General features: G+C 63.3%; 1 protein-coding gene across 1 annotated transcript in view; it reads left to right on the forward strand.

Annotated features, from left to right (window-relative positions):
* Positions 1 to 26003, forward strand: part of IQCA1 (IQ motif containing with AAA domain 1) — an 85967-nt gene that overhangs the window by 41970 nt on the left and 17994 nt on the right. Inside the window, exons 7-14 of the mRNA XM_036022671.1 lie at positions 1479 to 1563; positions 9931 to 10053; positions 12553 to 12628; positions 16305 to 16411; positions 16586 to 16687; positions 20494 to 20558; positions 22244 to 22326; positions 25711 to 25818. Of these exons, the coding sequence (XP_035878564.1) occupies positions 1479 to 1563; positions 9931 to 10053; positions 12553 to 12628; positions 16305 to 16411; positions 16586 to 16687; positions 20494 to 20558; positions 22244 to 22326; positions 25711 to 25818 (749 nt within the window). The remainder of the gene's footprint in view (positions 1 to 1478; positions 1564 to 9930; positions 10054 to 12552; positions 12629 to 16304; positions 16412 to 16585; positions 16688 to 20493; positions 20559 to 22243; positions 22327 to 25710; positions 25819 to 26003) is intronic.

Genomic DNA, 26003 nt, shown 5'->3' on the forward strand with positions numbered 1-26003 from the left:
TGGCGCGTCTGTGAGTCTGAGAGCTTCCCACGCCTTCGGGGAGAAGGGGGGCGGAGTTAAGGCGCGTGGTTCTGGCGTGAGGTGACGTGTCCACGTCAGGGACACCCACACAGCTCAGAGAGCCGCACGCCCAGGGCCTGGAGTGACAGAGCCAAGTGCGGTGGACGACCTGCCCCTGGAGCAGGGCGGGCCGGTGGGTTCCCAGCTGCCGCGGAAGGACAGGGTCACGACGTGGTTTCAGATTCCACGCCACGGCCAGCCTTTACCCGCCCCGGCGGAGCTGCGGGTGGAGTCAAAGCAGAAAATATCCTCAGTCACCCAGAAGGCTGTTGAAGGTGCCCTCCCTTCCCCACGCACGCACCTGCGTGAGGCCGGATGTCCTCCCAGCGCTTCCCGCACAGCCGCCCAGGGCCACGGGTCCCGCCCAGGGCCACGGGTCCCTCCCAGAAGAGCGGCCCGCTCACGTCTGCTGAGCCAGACCCTCACGTGACGACTTCCAAGGGGCCACACAGGGACTCCTCACCGGTTGTTTCCGATTGGGGGAACATGTTGTTCATTCAAAGTGATATTTACATTAACATATAGTGGGTTTATTATTGTGGTTTTTAACGAATTAGAAATGCAAATTGTAGAAGTGTCTCAGTGTCACCCTCTGACTCAGTACCTATCCATGGCAACAACACAGAGCTTTCCAACCGCTCTCTGGGGTGGCCGAGCAACTGTTAGGAGTGTAAAGGGCTCCTGACGCCGGAAGTTTGAGAACCGATGTTGCAGGGGAGTCATTTTGAGCACGGCCTCTCCTTGGACCCCGAGGTTCGGGGCATCAGCGCAGCCACCACGGTTCTCACCCTCTCTCCCCGTGGGTGGGGGGGGGCGGGGGTGAGCACCGCCCTTGTGTCAGAGCCAGTTCCTTCCGGAAATAGTGGCTACAGACGCCTTCTGAAACCTAAACACGACACTGTAAAGCCTGCCTTTTAAGATGTGGACATTACACGGTTGTGGGGAAGGCACGTCACTACTCGGGAGTCGCGAGACACAGGCCTCAGCCCTACCAACACCCGGGGCACGTGTGCATGTTGCACGCCCCGTGCTGCGTGTGCAGCCGTGACGCCGCCGCCCTTCTGTTCGGGGTGGAGGGCCCGTGTTTATCCTCGACTTTAAACAGGAAGAGGTGATTTGTGCTTCTCCTGCCTTCATCCTTCACCCGGGGTGTCTCCGTGATTTGGAGAAAAAGAGGGTGAGACGTTCAGTCTGTTTGAGAGGGAGAGAGAAACGGTTCCCACTGGCGTCCAGCCGGCAGTGGGGGGGAGCCCCCCCCCGCCCCGAGGAGCCCCCTGGAGCCCTGCCCAGTAGCGGCCACTCAGGGAGACGGACGGGAGCAGAGCCGGCCGGGGGCGGGGGGGGGGGGGGGGGGACTGTGGCGGCAGAGAGGACCACGATCGATCGTCTCTGTCTAACCCGCCTCTTTTCCCCCTCAGGAACCTGACCGGCAGCTTTCCCGAGTACCCGGCCGTGGAGGATGGGGGCTCCGCCATCATTTTCTCCAACAAGACCCCCCAGCAGGTACGAACGCGGCTGGAAAAGTAAAATGTAAACACGTCAGGGTTGCATTCCCTTGGAGTTGGGAGTTGGTAGGTCACGGCTGTTTTTCCGCAAGCTATTTGCACGAAGACGCTTTTGATGTGCAGCAGTGCGTGGCCTCGCGGATTTGTTTCAGGAGGAACATCGCCCCCCGCCCCCCCCCACCCCCGTCTCGCCTTCGGTCTCCAGGCAGGAACACGTGGTGCCCATCTTCCCGGTGCACGCCCAGCTGCACGCCCAGCCGCTCGCCCCCGGGAGCCCTGGCACTCCCGCCCCTGCTCGTTTCCCGTCCCGCCATCACCCCGGTGACTACCAAAGCCTCTGGGCCTCCTCCCCTCTCCTGCTGCTGCCCCGTTCCCACCCTGGACCAGTCCGTTCCCGGGACCCGCCCCCTTGGTGCTCCCTCTGCTTGGCCCTTGCACCCACCAGGACTCCGCTCTTGGCCGTGTGAGCATCTGGGTGGATGTCCCCGGCATGGGGCGAAGTGGGCCTTGAAAGCCAGTTTTGGGGGTGTCCTAATAAACTGGGAATGGGAAACTCTCCTTGACCTCAGAGAGGTGTGTTTGCCGGAGAAACCGAGAGCAGGCTGGCTCCGTTGTCAGCGGCGACGCGTTAGAGGCGGGCCCTCAGCGGTGGAGCTCCAGACAAAGGAGTTGCCCCCAGGACTACTGGCTAGAATGTTCCTGTGACTTCCTACTCCCTGTCAAATGCGAAAAGAAAAGGAGTTACACACATTTTAAAGTGATCACTTGGTCATTGTTTGTACATTGTGTGATTATCTTCCCCCCAAACCCAGTAAACAACAACAATCACGCTGGCCTGCTGTACAGAATCCTACAGCAGTGCATGGACGAAGCCACACTGCAGAGTGTGAAGGGAGACTTGACCCAACGGACCGACGGGTCATTTCCCTGGAAGGACTCGGCCAAGCGCCCACGCACGTTACCTTGTCATTTCCCCGCACACTCCGCGCACTTCCAGGCGAGTCGGAACAGCTGCGTGGACAACAGCACTCCCCAGTTTACGTGGAGCGACAAGCGCATGAGAATATGCCAGCAGGTGTCGGGAAAGCCTTCTGCTCACGGGGAACCCGCCCCGCTCTCCGTGCACCAAAGCGAAGGGTGGGGCGGTCGGGCGTCCCGGTGCTGGGGGGAGCAGACGGGCGCCCGTGTGACGACGGGCGTCTCCCGCGTGCGGACTTCTCCGGAAGCGACAGGGAGACTCTGGAGAAGAATGACGGACAGCGAACGCACACAGAAGTCTAACCGGAGAAACTGCACAAGCCACGAACGAAGAAATTTAAACGTAGAACCGTGTTACTGTGCCTCTGCTCACGGGCAGGGTTGGTGAAAGTCTGGGCTCGTGACAATGGCCGGAGCCTCTGACCCGTGGGGAGAGCACTCGTACCCACTGCTGCCGGGCGCGTGAGGCCCCGAGACGTCGTTGGGGGGAAACGGTCTGAGTGAAAACCAGAAGCTCCGCCCGCACGCCCTCTGACCCGCACGCGCCGGTGAAGGGACTCACGCCGAGGAAGCGGTAAGACAAGCTGCCGCGGGCTGGGGCCAGCACGTTTTCTGCAGACGGCCCAACAGTCAGCAGCGTGGGAGCCTGGGGAGCACGTGCCCACTGCCCCGACTGCTCAGCGGTGTCGCCGTTGCGGAGTGAAAGCAGCAACAGGTGCTGAGTGAATGCCGGGGCGTGCGTCCAATAAAACTTTATCCGTCACCACGGGCGTCGGGCTGGATGTGGCCCGTGCACGGCCAGCCACCGACCCCTGCTGCAGACGCTGAAAACGCCCCTCGCGCCTGCGTCGTTCGTGCACTGACAGAGCAGAGCAGAGGCTGCCGCATTTTGGGAGGGGACAAGCAGTGCCACCGGAAGGCCCAGGCGACGGCCAGACCTGTGCCGTGCGTCCCCGGCACCCTGGCTGCCCCCAAGCGCTGCTGCAGGGACGCACGGCGTCCAGCACCCCGAGTGCTCCTGTCAACAGTCCTGCCACTGCCTCCCTGTCAGAGCCTTCCCGCTTCCAGAGCCTCCCCTCCACCCCCAGGGGCTCCTGTCTTTCTCCCCGGCACTCGGAGGGCATGTACTATCCACCCCCTTGCGCGGCAGGTCCCCGAGCCCTGGCCGGGTGACCGTCGGGCGGACTCGGTGTCGCTCCACTTCTGAAGTTTCGGTCTTGTCCCTCCAGCCGCAGCATCTGCCACGCGTCCTGGCTCGAACGCCCGTGGCCAGCAGCCAGACATGTTTCATGTTAGCGCAGAAAGGTAACAATTACAGGATTAAGAACGTCAGCGGGATGTCTAAATTCCTGATGAGAAACCACTGCAAGCAGAGCTGACATCTTGTTGAACTAAACAAAAGTGAGGCCAGGGGGTCTGGTTAGTCACAGAAGTGCTGTGAAGGGGCCCCAAGGTGGGTGATGGAGGGGTCCCAGCGCTGGAGGCCTGCAGCCCGGGGCCGGCTGGGCCCCTGCCCCCCTGACTCCGTCCGCACCTGGATGCCCAAGCCACGCCCAGCTCCCGGGTCTCAGGTCCTAACTGGAGAGGACTCGTGCGTGGAAACAGAGCTTCCAGAGAGCTGTAGCAGCGGTTACACGTGTTGGTCGCCGTGGGATGAGGAGGCAGGCCACGCCTCACCGTTATGATGATGCACGTGAAGAGTCAGGTTCATATCCGCAAACAACAAAATTAGTGCAGGTGATTCTTGGATGGGCTGGGCACCGTCGCGTCACACTGACACTGAACGATGGACTACGAGTGGAGCCACGGGCCGGCTTGGCTACGAGGGTTAACGCCGGCCTTGACACGCAGCATCTGCCCGCTGCAAACCCGCGGCGTGTCACCTGAGCAGACGCCGCAGGGAGGCACCGGTCACTCCAGAACGGAGGGGTGTGGCAAGCCCAGGGCATGTGTGAATGCTCCGCACCACACAGAGAGATCCACACGCAAAAACCACACGAGCTCGTCGCCGTGGACGCCGGACGGGCGTCTGACAAACTCAGCACCCATTCTTGGTATTAAAAAACAGAACAATTGGGATCAGTGGATACTTCTCTAAGGTGACAGCATAGCTCCACCTTAGATCAAAGGCCAGTGTGACGCTTAATGACGTTCACCAGGGACATTGTCACTGGTGCCAGGAGACACACAGGGGCGGCCGTCGTCACCCTTGTCCTGCCTGCCTGCAGAGGACCGTCGGAAGGACGGACGTAGCGAGGTAGCGACAGGAGGGGAGGAGGCACCAGGGTCACTGTGTGAGCGTGACGTGCCGGAGGGTTCTGTACTTGGACAAGCAAAGACGATACACTGAGTAGCCCCTTCGAACCCCGGAGAAGCAGCTGCGGGGGTTGGCGAGTTCATTCACAGGGAGCGAGGGCAGCAGCGGGCGCACACGGCAGGGAGACGGACAGCACGGCGGAAGGGCCCGTCCACAGCGGCGCGGCGGCAAGGGTGAAATCCCCGGGGACAGACCCAGGAACGCGTGCGTGTTTGGGGGAGGGAACCTCTACAGCCGTCCGAGGGGTGCAAACAGGAAGACGAAAACCCGCGTGGTGCCCTCATGCAGGAGTGCGCAGCATCACAAACGCCTCGCTCTCCCCACCCAGCCTCCTCGACAGAGGTCCCGGGGCCCGGCGAACATGCCGACAGCGTTGTGTCGGAGCATGGCGGGGGGCGGGCCCAGGAAGGGGGGCCGACCCAGTCCTGGACGTCAGTTACAAACTACGCAACCAAGAATAACCAGTAGGATTCTGGAAACAACATGTGACGAAGCGTGATTAGGCCTGCCGGGCGTGAAAACCCGTCATCGGGGCCCATCGGTACAAACGAACGACTAGAAAGACCCATTAGCGGGGAAGAATGGGAAACCAAGAATCTGCCCAAATACGTATAGAAGTGTAGGACGTCCTGCCGTGTTCTGCTGTGTATAATGTGCACTTTTTGCCCCACTTTTTGAGGAAAAAATGAGGATGCGCATTGTACGTGGGTATGATGAATACACACAAGTGTAATAATGGGTCTAATACACCCGTGTATAACATGCACAAAAACGGGTGTGCGTTACACGTGGCAAAATACGGTAAATGTGGCATCTCACGTGTCTTGTGTAAGAAGGGAAAAAAGGCTACTATTTACTATACGGTGCTAGAATAGCCAGGTTGTCACCTGAAAAGAAAGTTGCATCTCTGCCTCTTCGTGCCAGAACGGTCTCAGCTGGACCAACGATCTCAGCGCCCGACAAAACACAGGCAGGAGGACCCAGAGACGCCGGGGAAGGAATAAGTCACGACCTCATGGTGGGCGAGGCCTCCTCCCTCTGCGGCACCCCCCAGGGTCCCACCAGAACAAACGATAAATTAAGCTGCGCACGAAAAATATTTTTAACCTGCACGGCAAAACCAGCCCCCCGGAAAGTCAGATGTCAGGGGACACGCGGGGAGAATCATCTGGAGCGAGCGTTGCACGTGAGAGACCATTTCTCTAATGATACAAAGAGCTAGCTCCTACCGCTCTAGGAGAGAAAGATCAATAACCCAATATATATATAAAAAAACAGGCAAGGGGCATGAACAGACAGTTCCCGGCAAAGAAAACCGGAAGGCGTGTGGAACATCACAGAAGATGCTGAACGTGCGAGGAGACGACCAGGCTCCCACGTGCAGGGAGACGCAGAGCAGAGCGGCAGCTGCGGACGAAGCTGATAAACCGAGGCTCATCAGCATTCAGAGCTGCTGCACTTCAAAGACATTGAGAACATGCAAAGGCAGGAGCGAGAACAGGCGAGGGGGAGACGTTTCACAACACACACCTGGTGAAGGGCTCGCGTCCCGAAGAGACAAAGAACGCCGGCATCTCAATGACGGGATGAATGAGCCGATCAGGAATTTGGCAAAAGGCTTGAATAGACAATGCACCCCAAAAAAAGACACATGAATAGCTAATAAACATGTGAAAATGTGCTCAGCATCCTTCGTCATTAGGGAAATGGGAATTCAAACCGCAGAGAGAAACCATTCTGTACCCGCGGGGATGGCTGTTATGAGAAAAATTCTCGCAGGCTGGAGCCGTTGCCGCCCCTGGCAAATGCTGGGGAGGCGGAGAAAAGGAGGCCCCCCCTCCCCGCCGCACACGGCCGGCGGGAATGTGGGATGCCGCAGAAAGTCTGTCACCTTCTTAACCGTTACCCAGAGATGCACCACAGGGCCCGCCAGACCCGCCCCTATGACTCTGTGCAACAGAAATGAAAACACATGTCCACACGGGAAAAAAATTGTGCTCGAGTATTCACAGTGGCGTTGCTCATAATGCCAGCAGTCTGAGACCACCTAAGTGCCCCCCACCCCAGTGGATGGAGAGGGGAGGCCACCCAGCGGAGAGTTCTTCAGCAGAAACGATGGCACCAGCCTCTGGCACAGGCTGCAACACGGTGAACCTCGGGGTGCTGCGTGGGGGCAGCTAGACACGGAAGACCGTGACTCTGCCTATGTGAACTCTCCGGGAAAAGTCGATCCTCAGAGGCAGAAGGTGGATTGGCCCTCACCCGGGAAGGAGGGGAGGGGAGGGAGGGGGATGAACGACTCACACGCATGAGGGGGGTCTTCATGCACCGTGGCAATGTTCCAGAGTCCGTTTCTGGTGGTGGCGGCACCACTTGGTAAATTCGCTAAAAACTGAATGGCACGCGGGAACGGTAAATGTGTGGCATGTAAAACAGGCCTCAGTGAAATTAAATCTATTTCTAAAAAGCACACAAAACAGGTGGCAGGCCAGATCTGGCCGTCAGGCCCCATAATTTACCAAAAATTACAATGGCTGGTATAATAGGCAATGAAGCGCCCTTCTCACTTTGGGAGGTTTTGCTATATTTGAAGAGAAGAAGCAAAAATGTCAGTATAGCATGAAACACACACACACACACACACACACACACACACCCAGGACAACCACAGTGCCATGCTGTTTTCCAGCCACAGCGGCACGAGTGGGGGCAGACAAGCAGGCCCGCCCCCCGCCCGGAGGAAGCCCATTTGACGACGGTGGGCGTGCACGTGAGCCAGAGCGTCTCCTGTTAGGAATCGACCCTCAGACGGGCTCGGGCACCTGCACAGCGAAGTCTCCCCGGCTGTGTGCCGCCGACAGCAGGAGCCCGGAAGCAGCCTGCCTTCGCGCCCGCCGGCGGGAACACTGGCTGACGCACAAGTTCCGCTGCCTCCGTCTTCAGTGGGCGAGGGGGCCGTTTCTGTGCCGCCGAGGAGGCGTGGCCGGGGCGTATTGTCAGGAGAAAAACGCGGAGCAAGAACAGGGTGTACAAGGGGCCCCCATTCTACAAGACAGCAGAGGGGCTTATAAAACCCACGCGTGTGCACGCGCGTGCACAGAAGTGAGCGCTCGGGAGGACGTTGCTGTGTGGACGAAGAGCAGGGGAGAGAAGTGCAGGGGGTTGGTTGAGAGAACGGCCAGCCACAGTCTCGGGCCGTTGTCCACAGACGTGATGGGCGAATGACGTCCGTGTGCTGTGTGTGTGCAGCTGTGTGCACGCGCACACGCACTTGGGCACGCATCCACATCCACTGGCTCTGGGGGCGTGTCCGGGGAGCCTGCGCTGGCGTCGGAGCGGGGTTGCCCGTGGCCGGCTCACAGCCCGGGCGGGAGGTGTTTCCGTGCACGCTCTTCCGTCGTCCCTGAACGGTGCACCGTGTGACTCTGTGAGCCGCTCAGAAAACTGAATTAATAGAGAGGGGAATGAACGACATGATCGGTGAGGTTCTAAAAGATACGCTGGATTGTGTGCTCCCCAAATGACGGTTGCATCCGTTTTTCAACTGCTCGTTGTTACGTATGTTTTTAAATGTGTTGGCATTTCTGCCCTGGCAGGTGTGGCTCAGTGGGTAGAGTGCCAGCTGGTGAACCACAGGGTCGCCGGTTCAATTCCCAGTCAGGGCACGTGCCTGGGTTGTGGGCCATGTCCCCAGTAGGGGGTGTGTGAGAGGCAACCACACATTGATGTTTCTCTTTCTCCCTCACTTTCTCTCTCTCTAAAAATAAATAAAAGGTTTTTTAAAGGTTTTTTTGTAAAAACTCTTGGTATTTCTGAAAGTTTCTAAACCTTTGAGAACCAGAAAACACCCGTGCCTCCTAAGGACTCTGGGACGTGACACCCCTGGGCAGCCGCGATTGGCTTCCAGGGGCCAAGGTGACCTGGTCCCTGAAGAAACATCGCTCATGTGGCTCGTGTGACTGCCAATCCCGCCCAAAGACGCCGCTTTATGACCGAAACCCGTGCACAGCACACACGGCCGTGTCTCACCTGACCCCCCGCTCCCCCGCCGTCAAACTCGCCCTGCAGCGGAGCCCGGCTTTGGAGGGCAGCTCGGCCACTCCCAGCCGAGCGTCCTCGGCCGGGTCCCGGGGTCCTCGGCCCCCTGGTCAGTAAAGCAGCCGAGGAGGGTGGCTCCGCCCTCGGGCTGAGTGTGGGAGTGAAGGGCTTAGTCTCTGGGAGGCTTGGAGCCACGCAGCGCTGTGGACGGACGGATGGACAAACAGACAGACGTGGGGACTTCGTTTTAGACCCAAGGACACCGAGCCTCGGGTCGGTTATGTCACTCGTCTCCTCGGCCCCACGGCTGGCGATGAGCAGGGAGCCCGAGGCCAGACGAGGTGTGTGCCCGTCCCCGGCACCTCCGCGCCCCCAGAGCTCTCCGTCACGGCGCGTGAGACGCCCGTCGTGCTGACCTGGACTGCGGGACTTGCCACAGACCTGTCCTGACTCCTCGGCGGTGCTGGTCCCGTGTGGACCGAGTGCCCCTTAACAAACACCTTAAACTTGGGAGGAGTGAGTGCGTTTGGGCCACTGTGTGCGGTGGGAAACCTGCCTGAGATCACCGGGGAAAGAAACAACTCCGAGAAGAGACGCGTGGTCCTCCACGGGAGGGCGAGGTGGCGACAGGAGCGCCTGTCCCCCCCGGAGTCCAGTGGGAGACCAAGGCCTCCCCAGCTGGGATTTGGGGAGGACATGCAGACAGGACAGTACAGAGGGGCCTCGGGCCCCCTCCTGTCCATGGGGCCCCTGGGGGTCCAGGCAGCCCTGCCTCAGCGAGGAGCTGGGCCTGAAGTGCCACCCCACCCCATCTGTCCCCAGGGACCCGCCCGCTGCCTCCCACAATGAACCCGCCCGGGGGCAGGGGCAGGCGGGGGCAGGTGGGCGACCCCGGCAGGGGTCAGCGTCCGGGGCCCAGAGGCAGGCAGAGATGGGGCCCAACCGGCACCAGTCCGCCCCTCAGACCAGGAACAGCCCCCGCCTCCAGGGGACTCCACCGAAAGGCTGTCGACGTTTTGGTTTTTTCAACAGGTTATTGAAGATATCATTGCGAGCCAAGAAGAGGAAGAAAAAAACAAAAAGAAGAAAAAGAAGGCACAGGAAAAGAAAGCCAAAAAAAAGGAGGAAAAGAAAGGAAAGAAAGAAAAAGATAAGGTAAGGAACTTGGAATTTTAGGAATTTGAGGCGTCTTGCTCCCCGGCCGTGGACCAGGGGGAGAACGTGGGATCTGCTGGGACGGTGGGCCCGCGTTGCCTGGGAAACCGCGCCGCCGACCACCAAACCAGGTCCAGGTGGTTTTGTGTCGACCCCCAGTCAGTTGCCATCTTTCCCCCCATCCGTAAATACCTATTAGGATGACAAGTGGTTTCAACAGCTCAGACGCCTTCCGTGCGGAGCCGCAGGTGGGACCGCTTTGCGCTCTCATTCCTGGGAACGAACGGTCCCCCGCGGCTCCCCTCGGGGTGCAGATAAGGAAAACCGTTCAGTAGACCATGTGACCGCCGCGAGGTCAAATAACTGTGTCTGTTTCGACCGAAGCGAGGGCCCTCGCGTTCATCACGGAACACGGACGGGCCGGGCGTGTTTCCACGGAAGTCTTTGCTTCTCGCCGTCCAGGGCGAGTCAGGGCTCAGACGGCGGCTTTGGGCCGGGTCTGGCCTTGTGTGGGGCGGGGGGAGGAGGGTGGAGGGGAGACAGGACTCCTCACTGCTCATGTGGGGCACCCCCCGCGGCAGTGGGGTGCCCAGGTGGGCACCCCGGCGCCCAGTCCCCGACCACCCAGAAGGGTGGTCTGACCTCCGGGTCCTAGAGCGCTGACCCCGTGAGGTTGCCCCACACCCCCGGGGCAGCTGCCCCCGAGGAGGTGTTAGGAGACAGAGGCTCGGCCCCTCACGGGGGGCTCCCCCAGCTCCTGGGCTCCCCCGTGACTGTGACAGTCAGCTGCTCCCTCCCCCCACCCGTGGGTGCTGCGCCCAGTACGGCCGCTCAGCGTCCCCAGGGCAGCCGGCCCGGGAGGCCACCTGCTGCCCCGCTAACCTGCCCACGCCCCAGCCATTCTGAGTTGTCCCCTCGCCCTCCCTACAAAGACAGCTCTCCGGATCAAGTGGATTTCTGTGACCCTCCCCTCACAGGGCGAGATGGCTTTTGAGCAGCGCCCCTGAATAAGGATTTCTGTTTCATTCCAAGCCTCGCTTCCTTTGCAGAGGCACAAGGGTGTTTACACTTGCAAAGTAAAAACTCACTGTGGGCGAGGCTTGTCCCTCGAACCCAGGAAAGGCTGGCCGCGCAGTCCGGGCTGTGTCGAGAGAAGGCACTGTGCCCCCCGGCCGTGCAGGGGCGCCCCGAGGACGATGAGCGGTTTGGGGGAAACGCAGAGCCTGAGCGGGCCCGAGTCTCTGAGGCCGCTGCCGGGCGGGTGAGATCCCGAGACCTGCCTGGAGACGGTGGGCGGTTCCCGAGGAGCTCGGGGCTGCCGAGGGCGGGGCGGCGTGGCCACTGGACGCATAAATGGTGCCCAGTGGTGGGTGTTGGCGTATTTAAGTTACAGGGGTACGCTGCTTCGAGACCACGCTGTCTTTTCCATCCAGCCCAGAGGAGTCTAGAAGCATCCCTGAGATGGGCCGGCCAAGCCCGCATGTGGGAACGGGTGTTTCAGGACAGCAGGCACCCGTGACTCCCCCTGGGTGCCGGGTCGGGCCGGGAGAGGGGGTCTGGCAGGGTCCGAGGTGGTGCAGGCGCCACCTCGCCTGGTCGGTCCTGATCCCAGGTGGCGGAGCGGCAACCGCTCTGCGGGTGTTTGTGACCCAATTGCTGATCAAGCACCCGCCCCGCACGGAGGGTCGGGGAACTGAGGACAGACCTCGTGTTTGAAAATAGCAGCAGGGCTATCGGAACCTTCCCCCGCGCTCCGTGCCCCGCAGGTGTGTGGTGTGCGGGCACTCGGACCGGGCAGGGTGCACGGGGAGCCGGGTGGGGTGGCTGTGAGCGGAGGGAGTCAGAGGCGGGCGAGGGGTGCCCTGGGGGTGGGGGGTGCGGGGCAGCCTCCCAGCCAGAGCAGCGAGGACCCCTCGGAGAGGGAGGCTGTGTGGTGGGGGGCCCGGGCGAGGGGCGGGGCTATGGGGTTCGGGCGGGGCCTGGGGCGTCCAGAGAGAAGTGTCGCCTCTGGGCGGTGGCCTGAGCCGATCTGCCATCGTGGGCAGTGGCCTTAGCTCTGTGCTGGGCAGCAGGTTACGGGACGGGTGGCAGGGTGCGGGGGGCAGACATTGAGACCAGGGGCAGGGGCAGGGTGGGGTGTGGTCCGACCCAGGGACAAGTGCGGGCCGGGGCCTGCCACTCAGGACTCTGCTCCTGTACAATGCACAAGACAGAGAGGCGGCACCGGGGCCCCTCAGGGGCCAGCAGACAGAGCTGCGTCTGCAGAGCCGGGCGCGCCTGGGGTCGGACTGGCCCTCGGGCGCTGTCAGGGCGGGGCGGGGGGGGGGGCGGGAGGAGGGCACAGGGGCAGGCAGGTCCGGCAACGCTCCCCGCCCAGGGAAGGGCCCCCGAGCTTGGCCCTTGGCCGCAGTGACAGCAGCCACAGCGGAGGCACCTGCCGCTGTCCAGCCCTGACAGACCCCCATGCCCGAGACTCCCAGAGCCCTTCTGCTCCGACAGGAAGAAGACGAGGAGTGGAAGATGTCCCCGAGCCTGTTCCTCCCGGCGATCGAGGAAGGGAACAGCATATACAAAGGTCAGTCCGGGGGAATGAGAGCCACAGGGGCGGGGTCCCTCCGTCGGGAAACTCGGTGCCCGGGCGGGGGAGGGGAGGCTGCGGACAGGCCCCCCGGGGCCCAGGCCTCGGCCCGCCTCTCTGTTAAAATCCCCCCGGGGGCCTTCCGGGCGCCGCAGGGCTGAGAGAGCAACACACCAGTGAGGGGAGAACGTAATAATCTAAACCTCGGTTCAGTTTTGAACCCTCCCGCTCCACACCCCCCTGCTGGGGGGCGGGGGGGGGGCCACGCCCTGGAAGACGAGGCGGGGCCCAGAGACACGCCTGGACGCCCTGGGTCACACCTGCACCTGAGGGGGGACGCCGTCCTTTGTCTCTCTCTGGGCCCAGCCCCGTCCAGCGGGGGGTGGCCCGTGAGTGAACCGGCCTTTCGGATATTTCAGTGACAACCTATAAGAACAACTACCCGGTTCCTCCGGGTCCGCTCCACCCTCGGGACAAACCCCAGCACAGAGGGGCCTGCGTTCTGGCTGGGGATTCCGGAAACGCGGCAGGACGCGAGGCCCAGCATCCGGGGCTCGGGAGGGCCCACACCTCCCCCCAACCCCCACCGACTGGTCCTGCCCCCCTCCCCCCCCGCCCCCGCACACACTCTCGTTTCTGTGACAGCGAGCTTTCCGTCGGCTCCCAGTTGTACCTGACACACCGAGTCTCAGCCACGACCTCAGTGCCCTCTCGGGGTCCACGGGCCGTTTCTCAAAGGAAGGGCGTCTGCCCCTGGGACCCCGACCCTCAGGAGAAGCTCGGAGGAGAGGACACCGTGGGCCGTGGGCGGTCGTGCAGCAGCCTGCACGGGGAGGAAGGCGGGGGGAGGGGCGGGTCCCTGCTCACTCGGTGCCTGCGACAGGCAAAGCCTTGTTCCCCACGCCCGTCCAGTCCGTCACAGCCACCAGCACAGGCACGTGTCACTGTCCCCTGGCTGGCGGGCACTGACGGGAGGCCTGCCGTGGTTCAGGTGGGAGGGTCCGTCCACTCTTTATCCGACGCCGGGCCAGCTGTCACTGCCGACGACACTCGTTCCCTCGAGGTGCATTCACTCAGCCACCACCGGCTGTCTCCGGTGTGCCGGGGCCACACCAATGTAGACACTGGAGACACAGGGATGGCACGTGCCCTGTGCACGCCCATGGGTGTGGTGGGGGTGCCGTGGCTCAAGAGGTGGCTTTCGCAAGCTGGGCCTGGGGCAGCAACGCCCTGCGGGCACAGCTGGGGATTGCACCTGTGGGGGACCGGGCTGGGCGGGGAGGGGTGGGGGATGTGTGTCCGCCCAGACAGTGTTTTTGAGGTGACCTCTCTACGCGACGCTCTCTTCCTCCCGCCCTTCACACAGCCCTCGCTTGTCCCGCCTTCTGTCCGACCTCCGAGCGCTCTCCCCATCACGCTGCAGACGCCTCTGCACCTCGCCTTCCCGGCGGCCCTCCCTCTCAGTGCCCAGGCCTTCCTGTGCCTGCCCGCCTGTCACCCCCTGTCTACTTGTCACCCCGAGTTGTCGTGGAGCCTGTCCTCCGGGACGTCCTGGGCCGGGGAGCGCGGGCGCCGTGTCCATCTAGACACTGCCCTGCACTCTCACTCGGCAACCGGCTCCCGGGGTGGGGAAGGCCTGGCTCCCCCCTCCTCTGATGGGCCCCCCCCCGTTGGAGAAAACCAGGGAGATAGACAGAGAGTGGTCGGGAGCCAGGTCCTCGTGCACCGACCGTCCTGGGAGGTGGGGGCTCAGGGCTGAAATTGCTGGGACAGCAGGGGGCAGTGCAGGCACACACTGAGACCCAGGAGAGGACCGGAGAAACACCTGGAGCTCGCATGAGAGCACAGCACAGCACCTGCGCCAGGGGTACGACTCCTCCTCCCACGGGCCAGCCTCGTTACCACCTCCAGGCACCCTCCCCTTCTGTTCCCCTTGCCCGGACTGCTTGTCCCTGCAGCCTGTGCCCCACCCTGACCCACCTGGACTTGCCTCCCTCTGACCCGGGTGTGCATGTCCACTGTCCTCCTGCAGGGGGACCCTGGGTCCCCAGGGGCAGGGCGTGCTGCTCTCGGCCCCTCCCAGAGCGGCGCCCGGCTGGCCGGTGGGCTCCGAGACGTCACGAATGCAGCTGCTTGTGAGTTGCTCGTGACTTAGATAAGACATGACCGCGTCGGGTTCATGGCTGCACCGGAGCGTCCAGGGCACCTTCTGAGGAGCGAGGGCCAAGGGGACGGGCGCCCCCAGGCGGAGCTGGACCACTGTCCATCAGGAGATTGCTTTAACGCCCCCTCGCGTCGTGGGATGCCGCGTGCACGCAGCGATCTGACAGAAGCAGATGCCAATTTGGGGAAGCCTCCTGTTTCCGGGGGAAGCCACGTCCTTTAACTGCACCGGCCCGTCCGGGAGAGCTCTGGAGACCGTGCACGCCTCTTGTGGAAGATCTGTTTCCATGGAGGCAACAAACTTAAACCAAAACCCCCCACTCGGCCTCCTTCGGAGCCGACAGCAGTACCGCCCCGGCAGGACGCTGGGGCACCACGTGGGTGACCTGCCGGGTCGTCGGCGCCGTAGAGAAACGAAGTGTCTTCTCAGACCTCTTTCCTGAGAAATCAAAGGTTTCCCTTCTCAAATAAACACGAGCCTCTTCATCGCTGCGTGCTCACGGGGGAGACTGAGGCAGGGAACCCCCCCGTCCCATTCACTCACCTGCCGTCGAGGCCGCAGGGCCCTGGGCCTCCCAAGCTGCAGCCGTTGTCAGAAGTGGGGAAACCTCTGCCGGCCCCCAGGGCCTCTGTTGCCCCCCAAGTTGGGAGGAACCGCTGCCTAACAATGAATTCGGGGGGGGGGGTGGCCACGCTGGCTGGCAGTTGCAGGTTTGGGTTCTGCACATCCCAAATTCAGGATATGAATTTCCGTCATACTCTGAGCACAGATGGCAGGGGGGAGATCTTTCCCCAAACTGGCCCTCTTGTCCCCCGGGGGGACCCCCCAGTCCCGCCGCCCTGCACTTCACACATCTCCTGAGGCATGAACTTGGTTCCCCCTGACTTGGTGGTACGAAGTTCCCCCCGTTTTCTGCGGGGTCCCCTTCCTCCCCCGCCCTCCTGGTGCCGGGGCGGGGCGGGAAGGCTGTGCACGCTGCGTGTGACTTCGTGCGGCTGCCGAACCGGGGCGGGGGCGGGGGTGCCCACCTGCTCGGTGGTGCCTTCCAGTGGGGGGCCGGGGACACGTGCCGGTGGGTTGAACCGGCAGCAGGCTCCTCCCTGTTTCAGTGAATCATTCGAATGATGAAAGTGATACCACACGTTTCACAAAAAGTCGCCCCACAATTGTGTCAGCCCAGGACGCGCACGTTTCTGCGTGGCTGCGATTGTGCAGGAAAGAGCCCTCGTGCCCCTCTCTCTGGTCGCCGTCTCCACACCCGCCGTTCGCACCCGCCGTTCGCACCCTCCTCAGGCGTTACACACACGCGTGTCTCCTGTGTGGGCGGTGGGGGGCGGGGGGGAGAGGGTGTGAGTCCCGTCACCTCCTGGTGGCTCCGTCGGTGTCCGACGCGGGTGCCGTCCCCGCAGCGGGAGGCGGACACGTCACCGGGGGACAACTGCTCCCGTTGGTCCTCGGGTGCAAGGAAGGTCGTTCTCCTTGTTCTTGTCCTGTCCTGCCGCCACACAGACTTCTGGAAGAACAAGGACGAGTCGTGGAATTTCGCCCAGGACTACGACCCGGAGCTGATCAAAGAGGAGAAGCGGAAGGAGCTGGAGTCGGAGATCCGGGTGCAGGTAGGGCTGCACCAGGGCGCCAGCACCCCACCCCCCGCTCTGGGCCATCGCTGCGCCTCCTGTGTGTCCCCCCCTCCATGACCGACCCAGAGGTGAGGCCGTGTTCGCACCTCGCATGGAACACGCACAAGGCACGCCGGCACTGAAACACGGGTGTGTTCTGTGCCCCCCTAGGTGGATGAGCTCATGAGGCAGGAACTGAAAAACCTAAAGCTGGCTGTGAACAGAGAGAAGGAGCTCCCGGCCAGAGGGAAGAAGAAGAAAGGAGGTAAAAATGTGAGTAGCAAGTGAGCGACGGGAGGGAGGAGGCGGAGTGCGGATTTGGACCCGCGCCCGCGCTCCAGCCGCGTGGCCAGCAGGGCTGCCCGGCTGACCCCCACCGTCCCCAGGCCGCGTCGTGTGGGGACGCACCTTCCCTTCCTCAGGGTCCCCGTTTCACCATGTGGCCCCGGGGCGGGGGGGGTCACAGCCAGGACAAAGTGAACCCCTCGCCCTGCAGATCCCCGGGCCCTAAGGGGGGAGGGGAGCTGTCAGAGGGGCCAGGGCACGTGCCCCAAGTGCCCACGCCTCTGCCCCCGCAGGGAGACCCAAGGGGGTGCGGGGCCCATGGCGATGAGCAGGGGCCTCGGGGGATGACTTGGGTGTTATGCATGTCTCAGAGCTTTGGAGCAGCCGGCGGGATCCTGGTCCCCGCCCCCAGGCCCCTGAGACCGTGGGAAACACGGAAACGCCCCCTGCACCTGGTGCGGAGGGCGCGGAGCTGCTGAAACCCTGGTAGGTGCCGCAGTGGCAAGAGCACCGGGAGCCCCAGCGGTCCCGAGGAGGCACCTCTGGGTGGCTCCAGACAGGAGGTGTCCCCGGAAGACCAGGCCGAGGTGCGAAGCGAGAGACTTCCAGCCCCACCCCCTGCCCCCCACTCTCCGGCCGAGGAAGGCTGGCTGGGGCGGGGCTCCCCACTGCGCTGGGACAGGGGGGCAACCTCCGGAGAAGGCCCCCAGGACGGGCTCCAGAGCGTTTTCGGGGTGGCGCGCATGCACCCACCTACCAGGAGGGTGACTGACGTACCCCAACTTTATGGGGACAGAAGCTCCTGCGCTGGGGACCTTCCCAGACCCCGCCCCGTCTTGCTCCCTCCGGCTGTCTGTCTGTGCCCTTCACAACGTCCTTGAGTAAACCAGCCAACTCGCTCCGCTGAGGGCCCTGAGCCGTTCCAGCACGGGAGTGGGGCCCTCCACTCAGTGGGTGGTGGGTGCGAGGCACCCGTCCTGTGCACGGGACGGCATCGGTAGCGGTCCACGGCACCCAGCCGCTCCTGTGCCAACCGCAGGAACAGGTTACCGTGGCTCCGTGCTGACCTTCCTGCAGGGGGACGTCTGTGGGGTCCGTTTCTCCCGACAGTCACGCCCCCTCCATAAATTACCCCACGTGCATGCGCCAGCCGGCGTCCTCACAGTGGCAGCGCTGGCCCTGCCTCTCGGGGGCCACCTTCCCCTCCCCCCTCCCCCGAGATGTGATCACAGAGCCTTCTGGTCCCCGGCGTTCCGGGGACCAGGACGCCCCGTGAGAGCCAGACTCTCCCCGAGTGCTGGCGTGTATCGGTGGAAGAATCGCCCCATTTATACAGACACTTAGAGTCTAAAGAAACAAACGAACACCGTGGTGGGAAGCACAGCGTCAGCAATGCACGCAGCCGGAGGCCGGGGGCCTCACAGACGGGTCAGTGGGAGCTGCAGGCGGCGCAGGGGAGGGACCGGGAACACGAAGGACGACGTGAGGAGCGGTGACGCGCCGGCTGACCAGCGCCGAGGCCCCCCCCCCCCCCGTGCCCCACGCCGGGGGAGGCCACATGCGGCCCCCTCGTGGGCTGCACCCACAGCCGCAGGAGGACGGGGGAGGAAGTCTCGGATCCAGCATCTAAACTGCCCCCTGAGGACCTGGAAAAACAAGAGCAGAAAGGAACACAGTGAGCAGAGAGAAGAAAACGATACAAATAAAGCAAACCGTAGTGACGCAGGAAACAAAAAGTGACAGAGAAAAACCGAGGACATGGAGCCGCTCTCGGAAAACAGTCCATGAAATGGACGAACCCGTAGTGAGCCGGACAGGGGAAAGGAGAGAAGACGCAATGACCGACGTCAGCAATGAACAGGGGAAGTCACCACTCACCACAGGTGTCAGCAGGGTGACAGGTCACACTCGTGTCCACTCCTCTCGACCTGCAAGCCGCCACAAGCTGCCCATCGGGGGACGGGCCATCCCCACAGCCCTGGAGCGGTCCAGGAGCCCGACTCTGTCCTTGGACGACCGCCCCGCCCAGAGTCCCCGGGCCCAGACGGTTCCGCTGGGGGGCGCACCGCGTGTTTGAGGGGGGGTCAGCGCCGCGGCTGCCCAGCTGCCTCCGGAGGACGGAAGAGGAAGAGGCCCTCCCAGCACGCTCCGTGGGCCCGCGTTGCCCTGGTTCCAGAACCGAAGGCGGCACCGAGAAAGGAACGGGGAGCCGCCATCCTCCATGAAGGCAGGTGCCGGTGCCCCTCACAAAATCGTGCCAAGTGGAATCCAGCCACGCACGTGAAGAATTATATGACCCGTGGCCGCGTGGGCCTGTCCCAGGAAGGCGCGGTGAGCTCCACGTTTGACGACGAACCACCCCCCGGCTCTGCTCTCAGGCTACGGGAGAGAAGCACAGGAGTGTGTCACCGACACAGACGGACACGCCTGCTGTGACTCAGTGCCGGCTCACAGCGGTCTCTCGGGGCCCCGGGACAGGGACCGAGCACCGTGAAGAGCACCCACGAGGTGCCGGCAGCTAACCATCCGCCTCGCAGGGGAAGAGGCCGCCCGCCCCCGGGTCCGGAGCAAGGCAGCTGTGCCGGGAGGTTCAGCCAGCGCGCTGGGGCAGGACGGGGTGCGCAGGGGTCAGGGGTGGGCTGGTTGTGGCGGGGAGGTGCATGTGACCGTGGAAGGCCCCCGGGGGGACGGGGCCGGTGCTGCTGCACGTGTCCAGGCAGCGACCTTGGGGGGCGGGGCCGCCAGGTGTCAGCACTGCGACAGCCGGGCACAGGCATCTGGGGCCACCCCGCACCGCCGCAGGAACCCTGCAGTCAGAGCACCGACAAAAAGAGGCCAGACGTGAGGGGGTGCCCGGGGTGGGACTCCGTGCACAAGAGCGGGTAGGCCCAGGCTCCGGGGGCTGGGGCGGCGGTCACTTGCCCACGGGAAGGAGGCAGCGGAGGGAGTTTGGGGCGATGACACCCCACCTGTCTCCCTGGGCGTGGGCGTGTGGTCGTGCGTAACAGTCAGTGCGGTCCTGCACGGGCCTTAACGCGTGTGTGGACACACGCTACTGTTCATGAATGATACTGCAGAAAAACGAGTGACTGCGTGAACGAGGAACTAGGAGACACGGAGGAGAGACAGGGGCAGCGGTGGGGAAGGGCCCGCCGGCCCGTCCTGGGCCAGGCTGCCCTCGGAGGTCCGACACAGAAGACGAACCGGGAAAGGGAGACAGGGCCAGGCTGGGGGGCCCCGTGCCCGTGCCAAGGGACCCCCTGGACCTGTGGGCCGTGCGCGGTGCGGTCAGAGTGGGGAGGCAGCCTGCACAGAGCAAAGGCCGCACACTCAGCCCTTCCCCCGCTGCCCCCAGTCTCGGAGGGCAGACCCCTTAGGGAAGCAGAGGTGGGCCTCGGCCCGGCCCTGCGGGCTCCTGGTTTCAGGCCGGATGCTCCCGAGGGGGCACGGGCAGCAGGGACCAGCGTGGCTGACCACCACACACAGGACACTCACCTTCCGTCCTGCCCAGCGCCAGGGCCAGAGGAGGAAGGTAGCCACACTCGGGCCCACCGGGGATGCAGCTCATGCGGCTCCCACGGGGGTCACTCACCCGCTGCCCACCCGGGGACACGGCCCTGCGTTCGTGAACCCACGGCTCCCGTCCACTCCACGTCCACGCACCACAGCCGGCCTCCCCCTCTTGCACTCCGCGCCACGGAGACCGGACACCAGCGCCCTCAGCTGGTCTGTGTCTGCACTTCATTTGCCTCCTCATGTTTCCCAAGCTGTTGGATGTTCCCATTTTCTTGCAGAAAAAGAAGGGGAAGAAAGGCAGGAAAGGGAAAAGGGACAAGGATGGAGACCTGACCGCCGACAGGTGAGGAGTGAGCTTGTACCGTTGTGAAGTCTGGGGGGCGGCTCCCCGAGGGGAGAGGGCACGCGGCCTGAGTCCCCAGCCTCGCTCCAGTGGGGGCCCTGTGGGTGCTCCACCCCCACTGTCCTCCGAGGGTGCCGTGGGGACAGTGCTGGGCCTCGGTGGCACAGGCCCGCTCCAAGGGTGGCACCCTCCTGGGCAGGTGCGCCCGGAGGAGGGGCCCGGGGGCAAATCGGGGCCCACGGCTCCTGAGTGCGTGTGACCTTTTCTAGGTTTCAGAACCCACGAGGTTTTTCAGAAATTGTCTAAAATACAGCATTCCTGAGCCAACTTTGGAGGAAATGCTGAGATGCTCTAAGACAACATCTGTTTCATCAAATTAATAGAAACCCGAAACCAGCATTTCTCTACCAGTTCAAGGTAGTTTGAAAGATGAAAATGTGTCCCATACAAAAGTGCATTTCGCTGGAAAGGTTCCAGATAGAGGTTTGTGTGTGGGGGGGCTTCTTAATACATTGTTTTGATTATGTTAGAGAAGACTCAACTGTATGCTAATGCCTTGTGCATGCTGCGTGTTTATGTTAAAGAAATGATTCACGTTGAACCACCAAAGTTCCCTGATGAAGGTCAGACGCTGCTACCCCGAACTCCACTGCAATCAAGGCTCCTAATTCTCAGCAGAGAGCACACTGCTGTAGCTGTCTCTGGTGGAACAGAACCCCAGCCCCTCGGAGACTGGGGTCACTGAATTAGCATTCATCCCAGTGGTATTTGGCTCCGATCTGATATTCCGGAGTCTTTTAATCATGCTAACACAGATCCGGGCGCAGCCCAAGAGCTGTTTAAACGTAGTCATAGTTGCAATTCTTCAATCTAAAGAAAGACTGGGGCAGGACCAAAGAATAAGGCCCCTAGGGAAAAAAAAACGGGGGGAAGACAAAACATGTCACAGGATTGTGCCAAACAGCCCGTGGACTCGGCCCGCCTGAGTTCCTGCAAGCCGAGCCCCAGCCAGCTGCACCGGGGGTCTCACTGTGCCCCCCTCCGAGGGCAGGGTCTCCATCCGTTACCTCGGCCGCCGTAAGTGACCCGCGGGCTGGCTCCGTGCCCGACGGCCTCTCACAGAAGGGGGTGCGGATGTCTGTACGCACAGTGGGGGGGCCAGCACCCCCCGGAAGAGCCTCGCGCCAGGAGCCCCAGATGCTGTCTCCTTCACCCTGGAATCATTCCCCCGAACGTCTGTGTTCTCTGTAGACGGTTCTCTGAAGCTCTTGTGCCAGTGGCTCCAGAGGAAACATCTGCCTCATTCGTGGGGGATTAACGGTCGGCCGCGGCTCGCAGGCGCCCAGTGTGTCTGCACCCGTGGGCTCCTCGTGCCGCTGTTAGTGGGGGATGCTGATTCGCGCCCACGCCCCCGCGAGGGCCGGTGGGAGGGCGGGCTGCAGGGTGACCGCCGCCCCCTGCCGCCCGATGACATCACTCATTAACGGACACGTCAGCCGGACACGTGCATGCGTGAAAGCACCATCTCTAAAAAGCCTCCTTTACCCCCACGTGGTGGAGACGCCCAGCAGCCCACCCCCTCGCCGGTGCACGGGGGCGCTCTGCAGCAACAGGGCTGGTTCCGGGGCCCTGCAGGCGTGGGGGCTGCCGGCGGGGGCACCACTGACGGTCCGCTCCCTCCCCAGGACCATCGAGTCCCTGTACAAGGAGCTGGTGGAAGAGGGGCTGCTGGTCCAGGCCCTGAAGGTCAACCTCTCGGACTACATCGGTAAGGCGCACGGGGAGCCGCGCACGAGGGTGGCCTCCCCAGGGCTCTGAGTTCCCGTTTCGGCCGTCACGGGGGCACTGGCAGGGCCAGCTGTGCCGTGAGGTGACCCAGAGCGTCACGTGGGGTGCAGCGTGGGGTCCGTGTGTCCCGGGGGCTGACTCCCTCCCGCACGGAGGAGGGAGGTGCAGGTGAGGCACGAAGCGCGGTGACGGGACCCTGACCCCTGAGCCAGTGCGTCCTACACACCTGTCAGCACACCCCGCCCGCCTGCGTGGTGACAGGTCCCCCCCCCCCCGAGTCCCCGCCCTGGAGGGTGGCGGCACCACTGCCCTCAGTGCCCCCAGCCACGCTGTTGTCTGTCCGGGGCCGGGGCCCCGTGGGTCTGCACGAGGTCACCCCCGCAGCGTCCCTGTTCGTGGCTGTCGGAGCGGCAGCCGGCCGTCCCCCGAGCGGCATCTCGGCAGGGGTGACGCGCCAGAGCCAGCCTGCAGGCGGCTCTCTGCTGACTCTCTCCGGAAGCTGGGCGGCCTGTGTTGGGCACGAGTTTTGCAGCCTGGGCCGCGGGGCCCAGTGGGTGGGAGCGCCCTCCTGGGACCGAAAGCTAGCAAGTTCGATTCCCGGTCAGGGCGCGGACCTAGGTTTGGGGTTCCACCCCCGGTCAGGGCACGTACGGGAGTTTTCTCACATGGCTGTTTCTCTTTCCCCCTTCCTCTCTCTCTCAAAGCAATTCTTTAAAAATGTCCTCGGGTGAAGAAGAAGTCAGAGGTCAAATCATAGCTCATCATCGATCACTGGGCAGCCAGTCTCAAGGGCAAACAACATTTTGTTTAATGTCAAAAAAATTTATATAAGCAAGTCAGTGCCCCTGGATTTTAACCGTCTCTCACGAGTCACATGGTGCTTTGTGCAGTCCTTGCAGCTTTTGGGGTGGGGCGGGTGTCCTTGCGGGGGTGCGGGCAGGGACAGGGGCCACAGGCCAGCAGGCATCGTCTGTCCTCCCGGGGCCTCCCACGCTCTCTCGCCCCCTGTTCTCTGGGTGACTTGTTCCAGTGAGGCCTGTGTGTGTGTGTGTTTGTAAATCCTCCAGCCTGCGCCCTTTCCAGCGCCGTGTGGGGCGGACTGCAGTGTTAGGGCGGGCTCCAGCTTTCTTCCTCAGGTATCTCTGTCACTTCTCGTTCTTCCGTGACTGTGTCTCTCTGTCTCTGCTCTCTTCGGTTCCTGGACTCCGTCCTGGGTAGCTGGCCAGGGCTGCCGTGACAGTCACACACTGAGGGGCTCGCACGGCCGGCATTTATGGCCCCACAGTCTGGGGGCCCGAAGTCCAAGGCCAAGGTGTCGGCAGGGCTGTTCCTTCCTCAGATGCCGAGGCAGAAGAGGCTCCTTTGCTGCACCCCCCTGGCCCCCGCTGCCCGGACCCCCGGTGCCCCCCCAGACTGCACACCCAGCTGCCCTCGGGCTCCGAGGCCGGAGCTGACCCTACACGACACCCCTCCTCTGGTCCCCGGTGGTCTGCGGGCAGCCCCGGTGTCCCTTGGCTTCTGCCGCGTCACCGGGTCCCTGTGCCCCTCCTCCCGGGGCCCCCTCTCGGCGTGCGTGCCTGCATGTGTCTGTGTGTCTGCGTCCTTCCCTGAAAGGGAAGGCCCCCGTCAGACTGGACTAGGGCCCGCCTCGCCGACCCCGTCTTCGCTAGCTGCCACGGCAGCGTCTCTGTTCCCCAGCCAGGTGACACTCTGAGGTGCTGGGGGCGAAGACTGAGGCAGAGGAAGGGTGAGGGGACACGGCCCGACCCGCAGCCCGCTCCCGGGTTCCCTTCCGGCCCCGTCTCAGCACCCTGTCGCCCCGCTCCGTGTCCCCCTCCCTCCCTGTGGGACGGCTGGTCTCGTGCAGGGAGGAGCCCTGGGCTGAGGCCGAACATGCAGGGTCCGTTCTGGGTGACTGCAGACGCAGTCCTGGGGGTCAGGATGTGGGGCCACTCAGCTGACACCCCGGCCAGTGCGTCCTCCACTCCGTCTGGACACCCCCCCACTCTTCGGCCCCCCATAGTCTGTCCCAGTAAAGCCTGTGTGGGGCTAGAAGACGGGGTGCATCAGTACAAGTGTGGGTGTAGTTAATTAAGCAGGGCGATGGGGTCCCCAGCCCCGCCTCTGCTGCCGTGTGTACAGCAGCCAGCCGGGGGGGGGGGGGGGGGTTTAACCCCGGCTCGGGACCGCTCCTGGTTTGGTGACGGCGAACTGAGCCGCCGTCCTGTTCGGCAGAACACACGGGACCGGCAGCCACGGCAGACGCTACGTGGTCACTCACGCCGCCAGTGGCGCCGCCCTCGCCGTGGTCTCCACTCGGTCACGTGGCGGCGCTGAAAGGCTGCCCCTCCCCCCCCCCCCCCCCCCCCCCCCGCAGCCCAACCGCAGGCTCGCGGCTGCGCCCTGGCGGCCTCTACCTGCAGTCCTCTGGGGACCTGCACGCGCTTTAAAGCGCGGGGTGCTTGCAGTGTTTCACACGCGCACGGTGTGTTTCCAGTGTTGTTACATGCACACGTAAGTCTGTCCGTCGTGCGTGCGCACCGTCAGAAGCTCGGCCGGAACCGTACTCGTCCCAGAGTCGGGAGAAGCGATCACTCAGGACTGTTCCTTCGGCTTCCCGTGCGAATCGGGGTGGGCTGGCGGGGCAGGGCGGGGTCCCCCGTCGTGAGGGACGAAGACAGCCGGGCTCGTTTTCGTGGCGACCTTACCTGAAGCCCTTCGGAGATGGAGCTTCCGATTTATGACCGGTTACCATTAAGCCCTTTGATGCCTTCTAATTAAGTCTGTGGAGATTTATGTCTGTCTCGTCCCTTCCGTGAGCCTGTAAAAATGTAAATGGCTGTTACCCTCAAAGGGAGATGCTTCTGTTTGTCCTGGGCTAGGCCCGTGTCCTTCCTCTCCCACGATGGCGTTCTAGTTAGACTCGGGCTCCCCTGCCCCCGTGCAGGGTCCCCGTGGGGACCTGGAGTAACTCGGTTCTGAGGTTGGCGCAGATGCCAGACACAGTCTCTCGGGATGTGAGTGAGACGGCGCGGCCCGCCAGACCTCCGTTGTCTGCGTGCGCCCCTCCGTCTAGAACTTGGTTCTGTGTCACAAGCCCCATGCTCGAAGGGTGTTTTCTGGAAGTGGCAGAGGTCAGCGTGCAGCCTGGCGCCCACGCCGGCGTGTCCCCCCGCCCGGGAAGTCCTTGCCGAAGCCTTCCCCCAGGACACCCGTGCCCTCCACGCCGGCCGGCTGGCCCTCTGCCCCATGGTGGTCTTTGCTCGCAGGGCTGAGTCCGTGCCCCGCGTCAGCTTTGCAGGGGCCCACGCGGGCAGCCCGGCCCGGGGTGCGCGCTCACCTGTGCCCCGTTTCTCCTCCCCAGGGGAGTACAGCTACCTGGGGACCACGCTCCGCCAGGTGTCGGTGGAGCCCATGCCCTCCCTCCTGGACGTCCGGCAGCTCATCACCCTGTACGGGATCCTGCCGCTCGGTAAGGACCCCGCGCCCTGCCGGCCCCTTCTGGAAGCTGGTGCCCCACGTGCCGGCTTCAACCATGTCGTCCTGGGTGTTGTCGCTGGCATGGTGGTGGCTTCCCTGCCCCCCGAGTTTTGAGTGGGGGCAGCTCTATCATGATGCTGCCTTCCGAGCACCCCGAGAGGCGCCCCGGGACACATC

This window comes from Phyllostomus discolor, chromosome 4 (assembly GCF_004126475.2).
Source record: "Phyllostomus discolor isolate MPI-MPIP mPhyDis1 chromosome 4, mPhyDis1.pri.v3, whole genome shotgun sequence".
NCBI lineage: Eukaryota > Metazoa > Chordata > Mammalia > Chiroptera > Phyllostomidae > Phyllostomus > Phyllostomus discolor.